Genomic DNA, 25441 nt, shown 5'->3' with positions numbered 1-25441 from the left:
TGTGCTAGCTGCGTGTTAATGAACATAACGTGTATATTAACCTGTCTGCCTTGCTCTTACAGATTGCCACAGAAGACACATTTGGAAAGTGCTAAAGATTTAAATGTAGCCTCACTTTATAGCTTGCTTGTTTTTTAACCTTTCTTTTTAGAAAAATAAGAAGGTTTGTTATTTGTCCTTGTATGTTATGTTTCTGCTTCACTGGCCTGTTGTGTTATTTGGTGCTTTGTGTGATGAATTTGGACACATCATGCTCAACCAATGTATGTTATTCTGTTTGAAATCTGGCAAGGGTGAGAGTTTGGTGGGGTAAAAAGAATAATATTATGAATGCTTAGAAGTTTAAGAGAATTATGATTATAATTGATCAAATGTAAATCTTTATCACTGTTTTTACCTACTTGCGTACTGTGGATGTAGGTTGTGCGGCAGCAGAGGGCAGAATGCTCTCAGAAACTGGAGAATCTCACAATGTGGTTGGCTGGTGCTGCCAGCCTCCTGGCCAATCAGAGGGTTGGAACAGAGTCAGATGATGTGAACGAGTTACAGCAGAAGCAAAAAGAGCTTAAGGTGCAATAAAGAGACACATCTGACATTTACTTCATGCAGTTTTATTGCACAGTGTTTTACATAAGACATTACTTTGAATGTTTGGTTAATTGTTATTTCTTTACCCCATAACTATAGGAGGTGGAGAGGAACCTTCAGACCAAAAGTGACTTGTTGACTGAGACTATCCGCTCAGTGGAGGAGTTCCTGTCTGATCGGGGTGATAGTTTGAGTCCTGAAGAAAGGTCCAAACTACAGGGGACTCTTTCACAAATGAAAGAGCAGCACAGCTCACTTACAAACTCAGTCCGCTCTTCACTAGCTAAAGTAGACACTGCCATTGTCACAACAGTGCAGCAGAACACACAAAAAGTAAGCAGTTCATATTTTGCTCTCTTTAATTTGTCAGCATTTCTTATTCATTTTTTAATCATCATCTTATTTTCCTTCTGCCCAAGGCTAAAGCAAAAGAGCAGATGCAGGAGACACAGGAAAAAATAGACACACTTCTCAGAGAATTGTCATCACTGGATGACTCAAAGAGGAGGTCACTTGGCAAAACTGTCACTGACACCCCATCATCTGGACCACCAGAGAATGCTCTGAATTCTCACAGTGACATGCTTCAGGTCAGATTCTTCAATAGATGTTGATCATTATCAGTTTTACCAATATGGCAACTCAGTTCAGCTCTGTATGTTGACATTTTGTTCATTCCACCAGACTGAGCTGCAACAGTTACAAGCTCAACAGGCTCACCTTCAGCAGGTGGCCCAGTCTGTCCGCTCTCTCCTGGAACAACCCGACTCCAGTGTGCCGCCAGAGGAGAAACAACGCTTACGGGCAAAACTAGACCAACTACAGAGTCAGCATCAGGAGCGCCTTCAGAACTGTCAGGACAGGCTCAGGCGGACAGATGCCCTCAGAGATGAGTTTGCCAAGTTTGTGCAAGAGCATGGGAACCTGGGGACATGGTTGGATCAGAGTGAACGAGAACTACGTACACTTGGGGAAGGGGAAACTGATGCAAAGGATCTAAAAGACAAGATGGAGGAGCACAAAAAGGTATGAAAATATGGAGATGTTTAACTTCATTTATTTCTGGGAGAAAGTAAAATACTTTAATAATGTGTTTCTCTGTATTCTACAGCTTGCAGAAGATATCATCTGTCACAAAGCTGATCTACGCTTTGTGACAATCTCTGGTCAGAAGGTTCTGGATTCTATCCAGGGGGCCTTGGAGAAGGTGGGTAATACGGACCCAGCTCTGGAGGAAACCAGACACCTAGTGAGTGGCAAGCTCCAAGATGCCACACAGCGCTACAGTTCATTACACAGCAAGGTGGGTACAAAACAGCTTTGTATTCCTTCAGTCAACAATGTGCTGAAGACATACTGACTCTTGTGTGTTCATTCTTTCAGTCCTCAGAACTTGGCACCCGTCTCTCAGGTCTCCTGGAGCGATACCAACACTACCAAGATGAGGCTGGTTCTTTAGGCTCCTGGCTGAGCACTCAGGAGCAAAATCAGAGTGTGTTTAAACCCAGCGGAGAGCAAACGGACACTCAGACATTGCAGCATACTCTCAGTACTGTACAGGTTGGATTATTAATGCTTTTCTGGCTAAAATATTTGAAGAAAGCTTATAAACAACTTTACCGGATGGATAAACTAATGGAAATGATCACCTAAGCAAAATGTAGTTTCCATACTCTTAGGAATCATCATAATTAATCACTTTTTTCTTTCTTCTGCTGTCTTTTCTCAGCTGTTGCAGGATGAGTTGGCAGAGCGTTTGGTACAGCTTGAGAAGGTCAAGAGGGCAGGAAAGGAGCTGGTCAGCACTCAGGAGTCCCCAACTCTTAAAAATGCAGATATTAATAATCTTACAGGTAATTTCAAGTAACTTGCTTGAAAGAATGACATTTTGTACTGTAGGTTCATTTTGCCAGGAACGTATGAACATGCACTGCTGTTGTTTTTTAGATGTTTTTGAAAGAAGTCTCTTATGCTCACCAAGGCTGCATTTATTTGATCAAATTACAATTCAGAATAACTTTGCTGTTGTAATTTATTTTAAAATGTTTTTGTGAAGGAAAAGTAGAATTTTCAGCAGCCATTACTCCAGTTTTCAGTGTCACATGATCCTTCAGAAATCATTCTAAAATACTGATTTTGTGCTCAAGAAACAGCTGAACTGCAGTATAATTTATAGTCATTATCCCAAAATAACCTTTTAAAAATAATACAAGACATGATCTGGATCTTCGATTTTGTGTGAATGATATTTTTTATATTATCTCTTACATATATTTTAACCTCCTCTTGGTCATTTCAGATGCTCTGGAGAAGCACTTTGAAACCCTGTCTAATTCAGTGTCATTGAGAGCTGAACAGCTTCAAACAGCTGTTGCCCAATCAGTCAGTGTTCAGGAGGGACTTAAAGCACTGCTGGCATGGTTAGATGGACTACCTTTATCACCTGGCGCAGTCCAGCCCACTGCTCAAGCAGTTCAGGATGCCCTGACACAAAATCAGGTATTTTGTTAAACGCACCATCATAATCATGAGTATCAGACATAATTAAAAACTTTCCTTAACTAGGAATGATGTTTTCTACAAACATGGTACTTCCCCCCTCAGAAAATACGTCAGGAACTGCTTTCAAGGCAGGGCAGCGTGGATGCAACCTTGGACTCTGTGTCCAAGCTTCTGAAGTCTGCGGATGCATCGACAGCATCTGGCCTGCAGGGAGCACTACAGGACTTGAGTCAGCGCTACACAGCGGCCCAGGCCAAACAGACTGAAAGAGAGACCGAGTTACGGGGACTTTTGCCCAAGCTGGAGAGCTTTGAGCGCCAGAGTGCAGACCTCCGCAGCTTTACACAGAGTCGAGAAAGGGCTCTCAGCCCAGTAGGCCAACCTGACTGTAGCGTGGATGACTACAGACAGACCATAGAGGTTAGGGAATTAGGTTTTTGACCTCTTTGGCCACAGATTTACGTACTTTCTGAAAGATTACATGTTTATTGGCTGATGTCCAATGTCATCATTTCTGTGTTTTTCATTAAAGGAAGTGAGATCAGAAATTACCCAAGAGTCAAGTCAATTAAAGTCATTTGTCGAGCTTGGTTCAGACCTAAGCAAGTCTAGGATCCTTGCCAATGCACAAAGCCTTCTGGACACAACCAAAGAGGTTTCTGAGGACTTTGCACGCTTGGAATCCAATGTCAGTGAGAGGTCAGTAGAAAGAGTTGTGAAAACATTACATCAAACCAGTGTTATTTTAGTATTGTTTTTTGTATGATTATAATTTTTATTAATATTTTGAATTAGCTTTTATTTTTATATTTTCAGCATTTTAATTTTAGTTACATTTTTAGCAGTGTTATGTGTTTAATTATTATTATTAATAATAATAATTAAACTAAGCAAATTACTTTTTCAGTTTAGTGAATTTAATTCTTCAACATATTTAAAATGTATTTCAATTAGTTGCCAAAGCAACATTTCTGATTTTTGTTTTGTTTAATTTTTTTTTTTATCTAAAATTTATATTTTATTTTATTTCAACTTTCAGTTGACACAATCTTTTAAATAATCTTAGCCTACAATAATAACCCTGTCTTCCACATTTAACTTCTTTCTCCAGACTGTAAAAAGAATTAATGGTGTAATGAAATATTCAGGATATTGTAATATTGCCCTCCTTAATGTCTATGGCAGTTACAGTCATGAGTAGAATAGTAAGTCTGTTCTAAGCTATTCTGTGTGCCATGGTTTCATCTTGAAATGTGATGCCCTGCCAACTCTAATTGCTTTGACATTTGACATGTGACAAAAATAAAGACAGTATGGACAGGGTCAGAATACTCTGTGCCATAAAAAAATAGCATCCTGCTAACCCAGTTTGACACCACTGTATCCGCCGTTATGGAAACCATTTGGTCACATCCCTCCTTAAGATGCCAGACTGGGGCTCCAAGCATTTCAGATGTCCTCAGAGATGGCTCATAAAACAGTTGGTCATGTGTTCAAGTCTAAATCTACTCCACATATCTCTAGGAATACTTGCGAGTGGAAAGTGGGATTATTGTAGTATAAACTGAATGTGAAGTGTAACATGTTGGGACATGACTTCTGACCCTAACTGCTGCTAACAATGGTAGAGTGGCATGCTGTCCACATTAAGAGTCTGGAGTGGAGTCTGACTCTGCTTAATATTGCACACAATGTCCTGACCTATCACCATGACCTAAAATAGTAGCATACAGTGTTGACATATTAATAGGAGGTCAAAGATGTCTGGTTGTGTCCTTTTACAAGAGGTTTTACTCTTCTGGTGGTTTAAATGTTTACCTCATTAAAACATTTGAAACTAAGAAAGGAGTACATTCACAAAAGCTGTTTTATTTTACATGGAACAAGTTGCCTCATTGGAACCAGAATTGTGTTACCATTAACAAAATTGAAACTTTTTTTTGTTGATATCCATCTGACTTTTTCCTGTGTCCTTCACAGATTTGATTCCATCCAGAGCTGTGTCCAGCAACTAGCGGAGTTCCGTTCTCGCTCTGGCTCCCTCCTCAGGTGGCTGCAGACAGTACAAGAACAACTTCCTGCCAAAGAGCCCAACCTAAGCACAGAAAGCCTGCAGAGAAGAGCACAGCAGCTTAAAGTAAGAATGTAATTCTCTCTATTTACGGTGTTCTGACATCAGTTTCTGTTTTTAGTGAGGTGAGCTGTAATTAACAAGTCTCATGAATTTACTTGTAGGATCTACTCACAGAATGGGAGAATCAAGGAAGCCAAGTTCAGGAGTTAAACAAGACCAGTTCACAACTGGAGAACTTGATTATTAACATCACATCTCCCAAGAACAAGACTGGTAAGCAAAGCAACATCATGGAGGCTCAGGGCCAGGGCTCCTTTTTTGTCTGTAGCTAGTAATTTTGTTTCCGCTATGAATATTTGGACCCCAAATCACTACTTTTAGAGGATAATTCACTTAAAAAACATTTACTCATCTTCATGTCATTCAAAACTAGTAAGACTTTCTTTCTTTCATGGAACACAAAAGAATCCTGATGGAATATATATGAAGTATGAGCCAAAAAGCTTAATTTGTGTTCCTGATTAAAATAGTTTTATGATGCTTTTGCATCCTTTTCCAATTAATTTTGTTACTGCATGGAAAATAGGAACCGGTACATTATTCAGATTTTCTCCTTTTGTGCTTCCAAAGTCATACTGGTTTGGAATGACATGAGGGAGTGTTTTTGAGTGAACTATTCCTTTAAGCATCTGCCACCTTCCAAACTACTAATTTTCAGCATTTTATGTTTGTATATGTCTCTGTGTCTAAATCCTCTGTGTTGAGTATGTCTAGCTGCTTGTGTATGTGTGTGCTGCGCCAGCATGCCTGTGAGTTACTGTGGCATTGTCTGAGAGTGTGTCTGTGTGTCTTTCTCCCAGGTGTTTCCCAGCTCAATGGTGCTTCCAGTCCCAACAGTGTTAATGGCATTCACACCTGTAAAGGTGAGCTTCTTCCACACCTTTAGCCAGTGAGCTGTGTAGCATCCACATCACTGGAGGCTTTTCTCGATTAGACATTTGCATTTGTTTTCCCCTCTCATTGCTCTTCCTCTTCACCCTTTTACTCACTCGCCCTATTTTCTTTGCATTGCTTCTTGTCCTGTCCTGTTAGTTTGCTCTCAGAGTATGTGCAGATTGGTGTCATCTGTCTTTGTGCATATGACCAATGTGTCCAATCATTTAGGCTTTCTTTCACATTCACAGTGCACATAAATCTGGTACAAAGGAATGTTGACACTGTTCACATTTTGCAAGTAATCGGTTTAATGTATTACTTCCCATTGTAGTGCATCAACAAAACTGCAATAGTAATAATGTAATATAATAAGAGTAATGTAGTGTCATTTTTGCATTTTGGAGGGTTTTTTAATGGAAGTTCACACATGACGTATGCATGTTGTTGCCATGATTTTAAGAATTTGTTTCAACAGCTTACTAATTTGTTCCCTCTTTTTTTAAGGAAAACTGGCCACAATTAGTTTTCTCATTTTTATTAACTAAATTAAATAAATGAAAACAAGGAAACAAATTAGTACAATGTGGCAATGATTTACCTAAAACAAAGGAACTAATTAATCAAACATGCCCTTGATTTAAATAAAACGAGGGCATGAATTAATAACACATGTCCCCACGATTAATAAGTTGTGGAGCATATTCTTAATTTGTGGCCACAATAAATATATTATGTTCCGCATATTATGTGCAGAGCTCCATATTTTGTTCTTCACAGCTGAATGGATTTTACTACAGTCAAAATCTAACCCTCAGCTTATATATAATTTCTTGAAAAATAGCACAAACATGATGCAGTTTTCTAACTATGTGGCCTTGTCATCAGCCTGCTGTGACTGTACTTATGTCAACATTTCTTCACTCTTACCCTCAGACTTGACTGAGATCCAGGTGGCAGTGGCAGATGTGAACTGCAAGTATGAGCAGCTGGGCAGTGACCTGAGGGAAAAGAAGGGTAGGCAAGAGGCCTCTCTTGACCTGCGGCAGAAGGCCAGGCAGGGCACTGAGGCACTCATCCAGTGGCTGGGCCCCCGTGAACAGAGCCTGGCACAAGGGCAGACTGCCTCACCTTCTCGGCCAGAGGCAGTGCGTGCTCAAGCCCAAGAAACCAAGGTAACATTTTGAGAGAATTGAATACTTCTGTAACAGGGGTATCAAACTACAGACCCCCACAGAATATATATGAAGTAGTTTATCTGTAATCAGGCAAATAATTTTCTGTAAATTAGTTGTGTCTTTAATATAATCCCATAGTTCTCTAAAGGATTGTTAAAGGGGTCATGAACTGCCTCTCTTTTTTATTTTGTACTGTTCCTTGAGGTCCACTTACAATGTTATCAAGATTTGTACATTAAAAAAATCATAATTTTGAAGTAATAGAGTATTTTCTGTCCTGTTTTTGACCCTCCCCCCCCCTCCCTCTTCAGAACGTTCTGTTTGAATAGGCATGGCAGATTCACAGATGGACACTGCTGTGATTTAGGTTAAAAACACATAAAGACTCAGTACATATTAAACAATCTAACAGACAAAGCAATAGTGATCACGTAATATTACTCACACTTGTGTTTTGCGACCTTCGCGACAAAACACAAATTGGGAATTTTGGTTTCTCAGTTTGTGACCCCTTAAAACAGTAGCCCTAGCCATCATTCCATGTGATTACATTGTGACAGACATCTGACAGACAGGTACCTGTGTCCAGGTTTTACTTACTGAGCTTGCCGACCATTCTGGGAAAGTGGAGGATCTGAAAAACATTCTCAATCAGCTAATAACGGATAATCCAGACTCTCCTGAAGCTGAGACTTGGAAACGTCAACTTGAAGACATAGGTCAGTGATGTGATTTTACGTTCATTTTCATTTAGTGAACTTTGTCCCTGTACCAGTAGCTATAACAACAGAATAGTACATTAATATTCATTTGCTGATCACAAGGCGAGAGTTGGGTGCAGGAAATGGAAGGCTTAAAATAATGTAAGCTCCAAGAAAAGCTCTGACCTTCAGATCAAATATCCTGAACTTTTATTGTGGTGTTCCATGTGTTGTCAATGTGCAACCTGTGCAGGCATTTTTTAATCTATTGTGTTTTAGTATATTTATTAATACATTCAGATTCAGGATATTGTGCTCTCTCCTAGACTCACGGTGGACGAAAGCCAATCAGACTGCAGCACAGAGGCAGACTGAATTGGAGGCGTGTGCTGATAGGCTGGGTAGTTTTGCTGCAGCAGCCAGTCAGCTAGCACCATGGCTGCGAGAGAAAGAGCTGATGATGAGCGTATTAGGCCCACTGAGTATCGACCCCAACATGCTCAACACACAGAAACAGCAAGTGCAGGTAACTAATCTTCTTGCTTTGTCTACCAAATTACAGATTGGACAACAGATCTATAAATATCACATTATAGGGGTCTTTTCATAATGTTCATTGCATACAGATTATTAAATACAGTTTAAATACATTGACAGTGTCTGTTACATTATCGAAAAATAAGTTCCATCAATAAAAGTAATCCTACTTCAAAAGGCAATTTGAGTTATTTTATAAAATAGTTCATGCAGATATTTTATCAAAAAACTAACTTTTACAATACAAAAAAAAAAGCATTTGAAATGTCAACTGAAACTCAGAACTCAAAAAATCAAATGAAGCATTTTGTTCTCAAAACTTAGCTTCATCAAAAATCACTTCAAATTTCTTTCGTCATCCCGTCAGTTCATGCTGCGTGAGTTTGAGACACGGCAACCCCAGTTTGACCAGCTGTCTCGAGCGGCAGAGGGAATCCTCTCCCCATCTGGAGATGAGGGTTCTAGAGATGGACAGGACCTAGAGGAGGTGAGGCAGGAGCTGGCAGACATTTCACAGCAATGGGAAGACCTCACCTCTCGTCTCACCGGCCGCTCGCAGCAGATTGACCAGGCGCAGGGAACCAGTGAGCGCTACCTGGCCCTGCTCAGGGAGCTGTCTCAGAGCGTGGCCGATCTAGGCGAGAGGCTGGATGCACAGGCCTCTCTAAGTGCTCAGCCTGAAGCCCTGCGCCGTAGGCTTCAGGAAACTGGGGAGATCCGTTCTGAGCTGGAACAGAGACGGGGTCAACTGGCCCAGGCTGAGCAGCTGTGTGCGGAGCTCAGCACAATTGTGGCTGAACCGTATCTCAGAGATGAGTTACACAAGAGACTGGAGAGTGTGAGCGGCCCCCTCAAAAACCTAGAAGAACGGGCTGGTGAGTAACAGTTTGCAGTTTGGAAATGAAGAAATTAAGACATAAATATTAGTATTGTAGTTTTACAGTAAAATACCATTTTTATCACTTGACTTATTTTTTTATGCAGATGCACTCTTCAAAAAAATTATTAATTTTTTTCAAATATAGCAACTAAAGTTAAAACTCCTGTGTCTTTTTTTTATTCGCAATGTATATCACAGAAAAACAAAATATTGCAAAGTCAGTTTTTTTCCCAATATCGTTCCCCTACTGTAATGTGCATTTTTTGTGCATGTACATAATAGTAACCGTCCCCCTCACTGCTGTCTTTCAGCTGATGGCTTGTCCCAGCTGCAAGCCGCCCTGTCCAGCACTCAACAGTTCCAGCAGATGTTTGACGAGCTTCGTAGCTGGTTGGACGGTCAGGCTGGGAATCACACAGCTGGGGTTTCTGAGGACCTTCCTTGCCAACCTGATGCTCTAAAGACCCTTCTGGCCCAACAAGAGGACCTCCAGCGAGCCATAGCACAACAACGTGGATCCTATGAGCTCATCCAGGCTGAGGGGGCATCTCTACTGGCATCCCTCCCCGCTGGAGATGAGCGATTAGCCCTACAGACTCGACTAAACACCTTACGGCAAGACTGGGAGGGCATGAACCAACAAACCTCTAATAAACACAGTCGAATAAAAGAGACGCTGTCCCGTGCTGAGCTGTACCAACATCATCGCAATGAGCTTGTACCTTGGGTTGCAGAATGTGAGGAAAGGGAGGCGGAAATCCACCCATCACTGGATCCCGCCACCTTAGACGAGGCTTTGCAAAAGGCTAGACAGTTGACTCTGGACTTGGATCGCCGTCGCCCTCTCTTAGATTCTCTGAACACGGCAGCAGATCAGCTGTTGGAACAGAGCTGCACTGGTGAAGAGGAAGTGAGGGATGAAAAAGCCCAGCTTAATCGCAGGATAGACGGTCTCTCTGAGCGACTACAGGGCCGCACGGCTCAGCTAGAAGAGTTGGGAAGCAGACTGAAGGAGTTTGAAGATGGGAGACTGGCGGTGGAGAGAAGACTCGAGGCAGCCAAGCATCAGATCGAGGTTCAGGAGGCGCTTGGACCGCAAGCTTGTAGCAACAAAAGCCTGGAGCGTCTGCGTAGCCAACAGGAACTGTTAAACTCTGTACAGCCACAGGTGGTGTACCTGCGAAATCTGGCTCAGGGGCTGCTGCAGGATGCGCCCGAGATCTCCAGGGCCGGCGAAGATGGTGGCCAGAGGCTGTTGCAGCAAGCTCGTGATACGGAAAAAGAGTTTGAAGAAGTTACTGAGAAGGTGAGAGAATCTGCACATGATCAGGAGCTTCTAGAATGTGTCAGGACTGAGGCGGTAGTTGGGATGTTATATATATATATATATAACCTGATTTGTAGTTTATGTCTGTGCTCATGTCATGTTTGCTGAAATAAGAGTCTTTTTCTGGCTGTTGGTCTAGATTTGTCTTGTTCATTTTTAATAGCTTGTATTCATGATTTGCAGTCAAAAGTTTAAGTATTTAAGATTAAAATATAAAGTTTGCTATGCTATGCAATTGAACATTTTATTTTTTTAAATATACTTATGTTGCAAGTGTAATTCTAAAACTATGTTTAGCAGACTTTCAGAAATATGCTGTGGTCAAGCTCAGACACCTAACTTTTTTTTATTGTAATTTTTTGCAAAAGTATTTGCATAACAGCAAAAAAATTATTAGGATAAAACCTCTAATAATAAAGTAGAAATAAAGTTATCTCTCACTTATTGAGGGATTGCAAGTCAGCCACATCAACTAGTTTTCATATCGATTTCAGCAATGTTATAAAACAGGATTATTAATTTTTAAATTGAGAAACCAAATAACACCAAAAACACCAGAGAATTTATCAAATTCATTACTAAAACTTTGTTAGTACAGTTTTTCATGAAAACAATGTCACTTCCTGGAGTATGTTGTAATTGAGGAACAGCATTTAGTTAGTTAAGGGAGTATTACAGTCTGACAGGATGGAAAGTGAAATTTCAGAAATGGGAATAACCTATATTTATATTTTAAACTCTTCCCTAGAACATATGTTTGAAACATCTAAAGAATGGTTGAGCATTTCTTAGTAAACTGACAGTGCTTTATGTTAAAAGCACTCAGGGATGCAACCAAAATGACAATATGCGCTTAAACCAAAACAGTGAGATTATTATTCAGATGCATATTCAGATATATTAATATAGTCATATTATGAAATATTACTTATTATATTAATATGTTTATCCAGTATATTTAGAAACGTATGATTGGTCTGCTGCATAGGAATAGCCCATAATTTCAGCACCATTTACCTGCATGTGTCCCCTCTCTTTCCCCCACAGACTGAGCAATGCTGCTCATCCTTGGAGTCCCGGTTGCAAGGTGTGGGAGAGGTCCAGTCACATGTTCGAGATGTTTTCTCCCGCCTGGCTGATTTGGACGATGAGTTGGACAGCCTTAGCCCTGTGGGACGGGATGCTGACTCCTTGGCCTCACAGGCTGATGCTGTCAGGGGCTTCCTGAGTCGGCTCAATGCCCTCCGTTCCGAGCTGGAGAGTCATGGTGGAGAATGCACGACTATGCTCCGTAGAGAGGGGAGCTCACCTGATCTTCTGGCCCTCAGGAGAGAGACCGAAGCCCTGAGCAGACAGGCAGGCAAGTTGGCCGAGCGGGGCCAGAACCGTCTGGCACTCATAGAAGTAGCAGAAGAGCGTGTGAAGGAGTTCTACAGCCGTCTAGCTGACCTACAACGGTTGCTGGGACGCGCAGAGGAGGTGCTGAACACACAAGCTGTCGTGGGGACAGAAGTGGAGGTCATCAAACAGCAGCTTCAAGAATTCAAGGTAGGAAAAGATTTAGCAAACTGTGTATTTTTGTGTGTACTGTAGCCATCATTTGCAATATCAGATTACATTCTGTGCAAACCACTGTTTGCTAACAGTGTTCGTGTGCCACAGGCGGTTCTAGAGTTTCAGTCTTAGAGGGGCTCAGCCCTCCCACCTAAACATGAGCTCATGTGGCACAGATCATTACATCTTGTTTTTTCGATATGTAAACAAGGTATAGCAAAGCTTATGTTGTGCACCATGTGGTTTACCCAAGTATGACGTGTTCCTGAATCAACCACCCTACCGCTTAATTCAGTGGACAATGATTTGCAGATGATGCAGGATGATGTTCCAGAACCAGTAAGGAATGTTGATTCAGAAACATGTACTTATTGTGTAAATCACATCAAGCCAGGGTTGCAGGATGTGGGGAAATAAATCGAATTTCAATTATTTTATTTTTTTTATAAAAAATAAAAAGTGAAATTAGATTTTAAAAAAGTGCTCGTTTGTGGAGCTGCACAATTTGGTTTGATATACCCTGCATAGAAATATTACTATAAAATAATAAATATTATTATTAATTATATTTCTAATAATTTTTTTTATATAATAATTATATTTCTAATAATATTTTTTATTATTGTAGTATTTTACAGTTCAACAAAAAAATTACAATACTAATATATAAGGCTGTCTAAAATATTTTCATTTTCAAATGTTAAACAATAAGCGACCCAAATTTATGTGTTGCACTGTGTGCTGCAAACCCAGCCACTCCGAGACACTGAAACACTAGATTTTGAGCTACTTGCGTGTAAAGGAACACAGTGCTGTGCTTCAGTCTGAAACGCCTTCTGCATATTTATATAAGTCACTGCCTTTGTGATTTGATAATCGCACTAAGGCATAGCGTGATTTCAGTTAATTGTGCAGTTCTTTTAGGCTAATGTTTGCTTAAATAGGTTTGCAGGAACATTTTCAAACAACATGCCACTTCATTTTACACCCTCTCTGAAGTCTTGCCTCTTGCGTATGCTTGTTTAAAAGAGAAATGCAAGGAGAATGTTGTTGAGATTACTGCAGGGTGAAAGCTTTCCCTCTTAATAAATCCTTTTTTACCAACATGTTCTTGCTGTTTTCTTCTCATCACGTACTCTGTGATGGTGGCAAGAGAATAAGGAGAGACATGTCAGCTCTTACTCCTCAGAGTGGGCTGCTCGAGTTCACCTTTCCTCCTCTGATCGTCTGATGAAATGTCTGTATCTCTCTTACTCATGCCTCTTGAGGATGGTGAAAGAAAGAAGAGTGTGAGAAGTGTAGGTGGAAGTGGGAAGGAGTAAAGCTGAGGAAATGACGAATGTGGTGGGTGTCCGAGACCTCCAGGAGCAGGAGAGTGAATCAGTGCTGTAGAAAATGCGCCTTGCTGAGACTGAATCATTCCTTCCTCTGCCATGTTTGATTGCTCAGCAACAACAGTATGACTAGTTTAAAAGACTTTGAGTGGTATTGAGGTAGTCCGGTGAACTTTAACTGAACATTTAAAGATTTTAAATGGCAATAAACATTTAGTACTTTCTGAAGTTCTTGGAATTTGGAAGGAGGAAATTTGTCACTCTGGTTTGCGTTCTTCAGAGATGCTTTAATTCCCTGCAAGGTAAATCTTTCTTTGCAGGATTTTTTTTCGTAGTATTGCATCCCACTGTTGATTGAGTGCCGACATGGAGAGCTCATTATCAGTGTTAGCACTGTGAATGGACACTTATCTGAATCTGACCATACAGCTAATCTGTGTCAATCCACAGTGTCAAATTGGAGCGTGAGAAGGGAAGGGGTCAGGTGCAAGAACCCTCTGTACTGTAGTCCACTCACTTCCAGCTCTACCCTATTTTAATCTCTAACCCATTTCTAATCTATCCACCTACAACACACTTACTATAGAGATTGATGGTGATTAAAATGTCCGTGGAGAAAGAAAAAAGAGCTGGGGAAACTTTGTTTATATTTGACAATATATTGGTCTGTCATTAGTTAAATATTTTATTTTTAATGAAATGTCCTTGATTTGTCTTTATTATGAATTACTTTGTAGAAACTTGGATCACTGAGGAAGTCTTGAGAAATTGTCTTTTCCTCATGCTTTTTCCATTTTTGAGTATTTCTGCTTTTCTACTCCTCGTCTACCCACTTGCATGTCTCATACCTTCACTCCTACCTCATCTCATCATAGGCGTAGCGTCTAATAAAGCTCTCTTTCAAATCTTTGAACGATATGGTGGACTGAATGCACACTAACACTCACCATCCCTTTTTCTGCTTTTCATTCTGATATAAATAAAAGCAGGTTGTATAGATGTGTTTCAGTGCACAGGCAGACAGCGAGAGGGCCAGAAAAGGGAATGAATAGAGAACGGAAGAAGACGTAGCTGAATAAGAAGTGGGTGTTGTCAGTATGGTCTGCAGTGAAGCTCATGTGGATGTCTAATCAATACAGGGGTGAAGTAGGGTTAAAGAATTAAGTCAAAACCAGAACAAAGTTGTAAATATAAAATATAAAGTACAGCGGGCTTCAAAACTCATGTTGACGTATTGATGGAATACACTTTTATAAGATCTGAGTCATTAGATTTTTCTTTCCATCAGGAAATATCACTTTAAAAATAATAATGAGCAGATGTTTAATATGCTTAATAATCTTTGTTGTGTCTTTCTAAATGCTCAGTCTGACTCAGTCAGTCAGCAGTTGGTATTATAGCAAACAAAGGCAATGGAAAATTACTGCTTCTTAACATTGTCTTGTGGCCTTGAAGACATCTACGTATCCCTACCTCATTAAGACAATACAAGATGCAATGTGAGCTACAACACTAAAAGCAAAACAATATAAATAGCTCTTATTATAACTTGTATTATTTTTATAAGATAAATATAAATGTCATTTTAAAATTAACTGTTTATTTTAAAATGTTTTTTTCGTTAAAGCAAAATACTGAGACATTCAGAGAATGTTAATTTTTCAAGTAAACTATGCTTATTAATGCTGTGCTGAATGAATATCATTTGTAACAGGAAAATATATTAAATTTGAAAAAGTGGACTTTTGAACCCCACTGTATGTATTTGCCAGTCAATAGGTTATTTTTAGGAAGCTGCAGAATGGGATCTCATTCATTACAAAGGGGAAGAAGAGAGAAAGACGGATAAAATGTGTTCAGAAAGACATCTTTGGTATTCATCCAACTTGGCTGCCAGTGTTCGACAGTTTTCCATCTTCTCTGCCCCATTTCTCTCCTTTCGTCTACCACTTTGTAAAGAAACATTGTAAGATAAATTTGAGTGCAGCCCGTTCGTCTGCCATGAAATAGTCTGCTCTCATTTTTGCCTCGCTCCACGCAAGCCAGACTCCATTTCAAAGACACCAAATCCAAAATGATGTCATTGCTCAAAGGGGCGGAGAGGGGAGGGTGATCCTGTGTGTGTGTGTCTGAGAGGTTTTTTTGTTGTGTAAGCTCCGTCGGGGCAGCTGCGGGGGGCATGGGGTATTAAGAGAAGGTGTCAGATTAGTCCGTATCATTGTTTAGCTTCTCAACAATGATCGTATTGAGATGTAGAAATCGGCTGGAGAGAAACAGGGAAACTTGTCGCACTTGTGACTTCATTGTGAAATGTCTTGCCAGTGTCGTCCGGTGCTTCCTGTCTGGATATGTTCTCATATTTAGTAGCAGGTCGGCGTGTGCTATAGGGTGATATGTAGACACAGAAGGTGTGTTTGTATGTTGTGGGAGTGTGCCTGCAGGTCCATGTGTGAGAATGTTTCTAATTCCAGTCCGTGTGGAGCGTCCGGCATCCCAGCTGTCTCCCCACCCTGGACCCTGCAAACACACTGACACTCGTTCACATAAGCAGGGTGTGGTTGCCCCCTCTCCCGAAATTCCTGTCCCTTATGTACCCTTGTGCGCTCCATGTCGCCCGGTCCCAGAGCAGCTGAAGCTTGAGCCGGTGGGGCGGGATGAAGTGCTAGACTGGAGTAAAACGAGGGCCCCTGGTCCAACTGGGAATTCCTTCGTGGGGCTGTTGGGATGAGGGAATGGCTTCTAAATCACATCAGGTTGTCCACACTGTCCTCACCCTCTCTGCTTATATCTTCACTCCCTTTACTCTTTCCATCCCTCCCTCAGTACTGCCGGTTTGTCTATTTTTATCGACCTCTTTTTACGTAGTTTGTGATCACAGCTTTTCCTCTACAATAACAACTGCGCAGACTATGTCATGGCCTGCCCTACCCCCCACCCAAACCTTAGGGGTTTCCCTCTATCATCATCAATCTTGCGGCCTCACAGTCACATAAAGCAGATTAGCTCTGATTAGTTTTCTTGAAGAATTAATTTATCACCCTCACAATAAGGTAATGCAAAGTTCTTGCATTGAAGTACTGTATATTAACATTGTGAATAAAAATGAATCAAATAAAAATAATACTTTGCAAATCAAATCCTACCATGATGTATACATACAAACACATTTTGGATATCCTGTTGAGCCGGAGATCCTATCGAAGTTGTGTCTAGTAGTTAGATAACAACTGTATTTCTGTATCTGTGTCTTCGGTATGATTTAGGGCTATTGATAATCGATTAATCTAACAATTATTACAACGATTAATCGTCGATTATTTCACAGATTAATCAGTTGGCCTTGTTCTTTTATTCAGCTTTTACAATTAGTAATAATTTTGAGTTACACATTCAAACTAATAAATAAAATAAGGCAGTCAATTGTTATACAATTATTTTTTACAATACAAATAAATATATTTGGCACACAAAATTAAATGACAGACAGAGAGACATTCTCATTCACCGTTTATTTAGTCTTATGTAGCCTCGTACAGCTTTTTGCATTTAAGTATTTCTATACCATGTCCATGATCTCTAATATCATTCTAGTGTTATTTCTATTTTTGCTGTGGAACATCTTCCACCTTGGAGTGAAAGTTTTGGAAATGTACTGTTTCTGTCAGTCTGCTCATTTCCAGTTTATTTCACTAAGGGGTTGATTAAATTATGATAACATGGTTAGACTAATCTGATGACTAAATTTCTCTAAATTGACCCTGTTCTATACATCACACGCTGGCATTCGTGTGTATGTGTACGTGTGTGTTACTTCATGCTCTAGCTGTTCCCATTGCCTGGTATTGTTTCAGCTGTTGTACATTACTGTGGCATTCCATAGAATAGCCCACTTTCCCTTCCAGTAACTCTCAATTATCTCACCAACAGAAGTAAATAGGGTGACCCCATTGACATTTGGAAATAATTACCAAGATAATAATCAGTGCAATGGCTGGGTTTGGGAACAAGAGATTGCTGATGCAGACTGTTATTGTATTAATTTTATTTAATTCTACATGTTACAGAATAACACACAGTTTTAATAATTTAAAAACATTAACTAAATGTGAAACTAAAGGTTAATGCTGTAAATGTGTTTAAAACACATTTTATTGCTTTAATTTTGTGGCCAGACCAGACTCCTCTCTCATTCTTAGGAGAGGTGTTTGTATTCCTGTCTCTGCTCCATATGTCTTTGTGTCGGTGGTGGTGAGAGAGAACAATGCACACATTGAGTCATTCAGGTAAAGCCTGGTGGTTAATTATAAATCTACTGCTGAGATAGAGAAAATGAGAGACATGCTACCTAGTAACCAGTGTGGCAAAGGGAACGAGAGAAGAGGGAGGTAGATGAACAACTGAAACAAACAGATGAGGCTTTCAGTACCTTTTACTTTTAGTGCAATCAGGCAGGGAGAAGAAAGATTAAAAGTGGGCAAGCGACAAAAAAAAAACAATATCAACAGGTGCTCTGCTGAGGCAACAAATAGCCCTCTAAAGTCAATAATGTTCTCAGGCCTCGTGCTTGTTTTGCTGAGTGACAGCCAGTCTTTAAATGGGGGCCATTTTACCAACAAAGCACTAGTAGCACTTTAAATATGCCAGTCAGTTCAGTTCCAATGACCGAGTCTCTTTAGGGTATTTTGGGGCTTTGAACCCCTCCCTCTTCGTGTCTGAGTCAAGACTGTGACTCTTTAACCAGGCGTGACTGGCCAAATGAATGACCAGTCACTAAAAGAATGAGGAAAAGTAGAGTGGGGGATGCACCAAGCAAGCAGTCATGAATTTAATTGGTATCAGGAAGTGCGAACATTTAGATGAGTTACACAGGTTTAGATTCATAGTTTTGGTCTCTTATTTAGTTTTATTTTGTGTACAAATATATTTGGTATTTCTGTTTATTGTCCAGTTGTGCCTGGGATGCACGTGTCTCGTTTTAAATGAGTAATACTGCTCACTGAAACCTAGTTTGATGTGGGTCGAGGGAGAGAGCACAAGCACCAGTAAAATAGACAACAAACCTCTTTTGTTCCTGTAGGGAGGTTTGTGTTGGAAGCGGCCATGACAGCTGCAACCCAACTGACACAGAGGGGGAAAGAGTTTATAAGAAAGACAGAGTATTTAGCTTGCTTGACATGCAGGCCACGGGGAGCGTGGAGGTTCAGAGCAATAGTTAGATCACTGAGGACGAACAAGCCCCTCCCCCTTTTCATGCGTGAGTGTGTGCATTTTTCTGCATGCATTTGTGCTTCTTGGACTGAGTGCTAGGAAGAATGGGCAGACATGCGTTCAGTGTTTATTCTCTGCTGGAACTTCTTAAAGGAATAGTTCAAAATTGACTCTCTTCATTTACTGACCCTTATTGAGATCCCAAACCCATATGACTTTCTTTTTGCCACGGAGCACAAAGGAATATTTTCCTTGTAATCACAATGAATGGGCACTGAAGCCTTTCAGCAGGGACTTTTGAGCTATTCCACGTCTTCTGAAGTCATATGATTGCTTTGAAAAAGTTTCTGAACAAGATATTCAGTTTGTTAATGAAAGTTTATTACAGAAGTAGTAATGTCCAATATGTCAGTGAATAATGATTTAAACATCAGTCTGTTTGTCACATAAAGCTATTGTATAACAGAAAGTTCAGAGCATAGCACACAAGTTGGATTGGCCTTTTTATTTGGTGCTTTTCCATACTTTTTGAAATGTAATTGTTTGAAAAAGAGCCTGGAAAAAAAACATTCTCCTTTTATGTTGCACTGAAGAAAGTCATGCAGGTTTGGAATGCCAAGAAGAATGAACTATCCTTCTACACTGTGAAAAAAGGATAGACAGATTGTGATCTGTGTAGTAGAACAATGAAAATGAGGTGTTTGGCACATAGAAATATTAAAAGCTCACACTTTATATTCCCATTTCGTGTTGGTCTGGGTCGGTGGACACTTAAGCAGAATGTTCATTCATTTTCATGTTACGTTATCCTAAAGCCCCTCATCAGAGGCCCCAGCCCCCCTTATGGTCTCTCCTGACAGGATTGTGTTACAGAAGCGTAGCAGACGGGAATGCACAAGTGGGGTGTTTGAATATGGCAGACTTTTGTATGTCCTCTTGTATTGTTTTGCTTTTATAGAGGGCCTATCTGAAAAAGGAGGGAGGAAGGGGACAGAACAGTAAGAGGGAATGTGTGCAGGGGATTTTTGCTTCCACTTATGGCAGTTTATTTGAGAGGGTAAAGAAAGGCAGCCGTTATTGCTTTAATTCCCTCTCAGAAGTTCCCTCCTCTTTCAGTATGACCACTCCCACTTTAGTTATCATTTTCACACTAACTTTTCCTGTCTGTCTGTCTATTGTGATCTTGAGTTTGAGTTGGAGACTTTTTGAGTGGGAGTGTTTATCCCAGCTGATTCAGGTTTGGATTACAGCAAAGTGATGAATATAACAAATACAAAATGAAAATGAGCTGTATCAGTCACACAGTTGACTCATTGAAGCTCACTAAACAAAAAACTCTTACTGTAGTCTCTCTTCTTCAGTAATATTTTGCATTTACAAAGATGGTTTATGTAGTGCTTAGTTTGTGACAAGCTGCTCCCGTTATCCAGTGATTCTGCAGAAACACGTCAGATCCCCAGATTGGGTCACTCCCACTGACTCCTTGGTCCCTCCTCCAACACACTTTATCTTGGGCTCACTCCTCTAGCCTTGTCTCGTGTGTTTTTTTGGAAGGGGAAACCGGCATGATTGGACCACTTCCTGTGTTTTAATACCATAGCAGGAAACAGAACAAACGGAGCTGGATTCAAACAAAAACAGAGAGAGAAAGGAGGGAGAGAGAGCAAGAGAAAAAAGAGAGCAGAGAGTGTGTGTGAGAGAAAGGGGGAGTGAACAGGAGAGGAAAGCTGGGAGATTTTTTTCGCAGCTGCAAACCATTTCAGCTGTGTAGTGGCTTTAGAACAGACGCAGAGAAAAGCGTGTATGAGAAAGAAAGTCTGCACAAGAAAAAAAAAACAGAAAAGAAGGGCAAGGAGCTTGCGTGGAGCCTAGCTGAGCTCTTGTGTTTGGAATACTGAAAGAAGAAAATAAGGGAAGAGGGAGCGTGTCCGGGGATTGTCTGGAAATCACAGTGCCTGAAGTGCAAGGCAGCACTTGGAATGAAGCTCTGTCTGGGTCTCTGCCTTCTGGATACAGTCCCCTGACTCTCCACTCTCTCACCGGCTGCACCGGACTCATTGGATCTCCATACCCTCAACCCTCCTGGACACACATACCTTTTGGACCTTTGGATTTTCCCCCAAGCTCTGGATGAAAGGATTCCCTAAAATAATTTTTTTTCGTGTTCAAAGAACATCTTTTTTACTTTTATTATGAAATGAACATGTCACAAAGAGTGTTGGATTTCATTGATTGCAATCCCTCGTGCTCCGTCTGCTGAAGAGGACTAGATAAAAGAGGACGATGAGGTATTTCAGGCACAGATGGCTTCTCTTCCTGACATGCTCTATTAATGCTTCATTATAGGATTAAAAAGAGGAAGCAGAAATTGATAAAGAATACACGACTGGAACACTGGTAGGACTGTCAGAAGAGTGAGTCCGTTATGGTTTTTATGACTGTTTCTTTAAATATACTTTATTGTTATACTTTAGTGTTAAGTTTACAGTGTTTTTTTTCTTAGTTTTTTTTCTTTTTTTGTCAAGATGCCTTGTTTTTGAAAAAACTTCCAAGGAATTATGGTTACTACATTATGTACGTAGAAGAAAAAGGGAGATGAGAGACAAAATCTCTTGACTGGCACTTTTTGTTTTTCTTTGCTGAACTCAGTTTTATGTAACAGAGTGTGAAGTTCTCACCTTAAAAGGAGCCTCATACAGCTTTGGCTGCTGCCTCTTGGAGATGGTGAAAGTAGCTGAAGCCCCTCTTTGATTTTTCCTGTTGTGGCAGCGGGAAGGAGAGTCAAGAGGAAGCAGCACTAAGGAAGGAAAGGATTTTGGATTTTGCCCTTGTTTTGAGGGTTTAGGACTCAGCGGTTCATAAAGGAAACAAAGGAATACTGTCCATGAGGGATGTTGTTATCCTGTTATGGATTTTGCACATCTGATTCAGACACTTTTCCAGCCTTTTTGTATATTTTTCTTAATATTTAATATGTTACTTCAAAGATTTGTCTGTGCAAAAGAGACACTACTAACGCATATCAGCATTGCACGTGCAGATGCCGCCATGTAGCTCTGAATCAAGGGCTCGTACCTTTTCTTACACGGATATTTATGCTGGATGTTAAGCATCGTAACTAATTGTATACTGAGAATTCAGTGCATGACCATGTATGCCTTTATTACAGGACTCATGGGTGAGCTATCGAAGTAGTTCAGAACCTCACTATTGCTCACAGCAGGCTTTGTTTGTGGAATAGTAACCATCCCATCTCAGCCCCTTGAGGGCGCTGTGGTTTGGGATGGGAAAACCTCTGAGCCGCCCGGACTGCTTGCGGCAGAACTCCAGGTGCCTTGGGAAGGGCGACGATGAGGAGGCATACATTGAGGACTGCTATGTACCCCAGCGCTCAATTTACGACACTATGCGCATCAATGAGCAGATTGATCAAGGCTCAAAGCTCAGCCAGCCTTCTCGCAGCACTCTGGGCTCAGGGGGCGGTGAGGGGAGTACGCTCTCCAGCAATGGCACATTGGGAGCCAACATAGGTGGAGTATTTGTTGCACGGGGAGGGCCTGCAGATGCAGGTGTGAAAAAGCTGGATGAAAGAGTTATTTTTGATGCTCTGAAACTCACCGGTGACCCTCAGAGTATGTCACCTGTCGGAGGAGTTGGCTCTTCAGTGGTCATTCCTGCATCAAATTCAGCTGCCGTTGGGGCAGCTGTTGTGACCAAAAGGCGGCACCAGGGCAGTGACAAGAAGGACAATCCAAATCGGCGCTCCTGGAAAGCTTTCATGCCCCCTACTTATCCTGAGTTTGCAGAACGTTTAGAGCTTTCACCTGGAGAGAGTGGAGAGAAGCGTCTGTCTGGGGCTGGAATCCCAGTCTCTCCTCTCCATCCTGTACCATCTTTACTAGCCTCTTCTATTCCTTCTACATCATCGACACCTTTGGCACCACCTTTCTCACCACCTTTCTCACCTTCCCCTGCCTTATCTGGAGGTCTTCAAACTCCACCTGTCTCCAGCTCGCCATCTTTCACTCCCACAGTTAGCCCTATTCCTTCCCATCTTCCTCATCTGCTCAAACAAAAACAGCCCCTCCAGCTGCACTCTCACAAACCAGCTACTGCTCTGTCTTCTCCCTCAAAAGAACAACTACCCTCAGAGACTACTACTTTTGCTCATTCAGACTCTCCACAACCTAGTCCTAGTATCTATCTGGCTGAGAGAATGAGAGGCGAGCAGAGCAAACAAACTCAAGCCCCAATGTGTGTTAGAAGTATATCCGAAGAACCACCACAAAACTGGGATACTACTGCAGCTAAAACCTCTGATAATGAGCGAGACTCACCCCTACTGGAACACGACCAAGACACCACTCCACTAATACCCCCAAAACCGGTATTTTGTCCCCCCACTAAAGCCCGTACCTGGCCCCGTAGTATGAGGGGTAGTAAAAGGTCACGGGGCCATGGGAGGATTCTTCCTATCCTGCCCCCGCTGCCCCCCGTTCTTGGTGAGGAGAGTGATGAGGAATCTTTGTACCTGCTGGATCCTCCGTCACCTTTCCTGCAAGAAGGAGAGGGACTTAATTATGGGGGGTTGCCCCTGTCTCCCTGTATCAGTCAAGAGGGTGGTGAGGAAGGTTTATTGGGCTGGCCTCCCCCTACTGGCGGGCTACGAGAAAAGACCACCTCAGAACTTTGCTTTGAAGAAGATGAACGCAGAATCTTGGAGGAGTTGGAGGAGGAGGATGAGATGAATAGAGAGCAAGAAAAGAAAGAAGAGGAAGAGAGACTAGAGATGGAGGAGAGAAACTGGCAAGCGGTGTTGAAACTGGAGAACAGTGAAACAAGTGGTATATCTTGGGAGGTAGAAGAGGAGGAATCACAATTACAGGACTGGGAGACGCAACAACTTGCATCCTCAGGCCACTGGCCCCTTTTGATGCCACCTGTTGGATTTGGAGGCTCAGAGGCCCCCAGTGCTTCCCCCTGCCCCAGCTCAGAGGCAGGTTCAGATGAACTCTTTCTTGAACTTGAAAGACAGTGTTTGGAAGAGGACACAAACAAATCAACTGTTTCTGAGCAGAGGGATCTTTCTCATACTTCTGAATACTTGGATACCTTTGACAACCTGCTTGTGGTGAAAATGGATCAAGTTGATGCCAAACAGGAATGCGATATCAAAGAGCTGTATGATGAAGATTGTGCTGTGATGTCAACACATGATGTCACAGATCCAACTGAACCATGTGTAACACAAATGAATCAAAATTTAACAGAAAGTACGCAAAGCTGTTTTTCGGTTAAAGATATTGACCAAAGCCCAGACCGACTGCAAAGTTGTCTTCCCTGCAACAGTGAGGGTAATAATCATGATCAGGATGATTATACTTCATACATAGTTGATGCAGATGCTTTAGATTCTGAATCCAGTGGCATTCAAACCTCACACCAAGATGGGACTGTGCCATCGGATGCATTTCAAACTGTGAGCTATGAGCAACCAGAGAGTGATTCAGATTTAGGCAGTGGAGCTTCATCAGATCATGAGCAGCAAGAGGATGAGGAGGTAATGAAACAAGATGAGACATCTGACATTCATATCTCCTTACAGCATGGACTTCTCCCCTTAGAGAATTTGAATGCAGATGCTGAATATAATGTGAATCTCGGCATCTTTACGACTGATTTAGAAGGGGTGGAAATTGAGGACAGTATTCAACAGTCCCCAGAGTTCTCCGTCTTGGAAGATGAGGCAGAAAGGGAAGTTGAGAACAGTCACTATGAGACTGTCTCTCATGAGGATGCAGTTTCCTCTGAGCCTGCTCAAGTAACTATGGAAATGACCTCTGACCAAGAGGGAGCTTCTTCAAAATCAGAGAAAAAAGAAGAGATTTCAGTCGCTGTGGAAGTATTTGTTCAAGAGGAGGTATCTTCACATGAGTGGGAAGTAACAGAGGCTGTTCAGGGAACCACAAGTACACCAAATTCAAGTGCCTCATACCCCCAGTTAGACTCTTGGAATATCAGTATTGAATCTGCTCCACCTTCCCCTCTGCCCCTGTCGACCACTAAACATGAGTCAAGAACAGCAGGACTTGACAGCAAAGATGCTGATGCTTTTGTCGCAACAGACAGTTTTGTTTATTTAGCTGTGGCTGTGCCACCTCAGTATCCTCAGGATTGCCCCTCATCTCCATCAGTGGAATCAGCCCCTCCGAGCCCCCTCCCAAAATGCTGCCCTGAGCCAGAGGAAGGGGCATTTCTCTTCCCCGATAGTTTTGTTTACCTGGCAGCCCCTGAGCGGCTTGTGTCCGATGGGGGCTCTGCTTGTGAAGACTGTCAGGATTTGGACTCTGAGTCAGAGGAGACCCGATCAGGTGTTGATTTTGTACTTGGATCAATGACTGGGGATAGTGAATGGGACTCAGATGGATCAGGCTTAGACCCTGTGCACCAACAGAGAGACCAGTGGGAGCAACTAGAGCCAGGTCTTTTACATGGCCTTTTTAACGAGGGCGAGAATGAGACGAGCTCTCAGGAGGCTGTGGAATCACGTGACAATGACTGTGAGGACACCTGTGAAACAAGTTCTGTGGAAGAAATCTCACCACTAAAACATGACCTTGATTTG

The 25441-nt window shown here is 41.5% G+C and overlaps 1 protein-coding gene across 11 annotated transcripts in view; it reads left to right on the top strand.

Annotated features, from left to right (window-relative positions):
• Positions 1 to 25441, top strand: part of LOC306885434 (microtubule-actin cross-linking factor 1-like) — a gene marked incomplete at its 5' end in the record, with an annotated part of 158310 nt that overhangs the window by 96436 nt on the left and 36433 nt on the right. For 10 of the 11 annotated variants that reach the window (XM_079441944.1, XM_079441935.1, XM_079441936.1 and 7 more), the window contains 19 exons: positions 421 to 570; positions 688 to 921; positions 1008 to 1178; positions 1273 to 1614; positions 1700 to 1891; positions 1972 to 2148; positions 2318 to 2441; positions 2888 to 3087; positions 3193 to 3510; positions 3623 to 3789; positions 5071 to 5227; positions 5326 to 5437; positions 6025 to 6087; positions 7034 to 7272; positions 7865 to 7994; positions 8303 to 8502; positions 8881 to 9388; positions 9705 to 10699; positions 11768 to 12268. In XM_079441944.1, coding sequence (XP_079298070.1) covers positions 421 to 570; positions 688 to 921; positions 1008 to 1178; positions 1273 to 1614; positions 1700 to 1891; positions 1972 to 2148; positions 2318 to 2441; positions 2888 to 3087; positions 3193 to 3510; positions 3623 to 3789; positions 5071 to 5227; positions 5326 to 5437; positions 6025 to 6087; positions 7034 to 7272; positions 7865 to 7994; positions 8303 to 8502; positions 8881 to 9388; positions 9705 to 10699; positions 11768 to 12268 — 4980 coding nt within the window. The remainder of the gene's footprint in view (positions 1 to 420; positions 571 to 687; positions 922 to 1007; positions 1179 to 1272; positions 1615 to 1699; positions 1892 to 1971; positions 2149 to 2317; positions 2442 to 2887; positions 3088 to 3192; positions 3511 to 3622; positions 3790 to 5070; positions 5228 to 5325; positions 5438 to 6024; positions 6088 to 7033; positions 7273 to 7864; positions 7995 to 8302; positions 8503 to 8880; positions 9389 to 9704; positions 10700 to 11767; positions 12269 to 25441) is intronic. The other variant, XM_079441939.1, reaches the window with a different exon arrangement.

Source organism: Barbus barbus (genome assembly GCF_936440315.1).
Source record: "Barbus barbus genome assembly, chromosome: 19".
NCBI lineage: Eukaryota > Metazoa > Chordata > Actinopteri > Cypriniformes > Cyprinidae > Barbus > Barbus barbus.
This window is presented reverse-complemented; position numbering and strand designations above follow the sequence as displayed.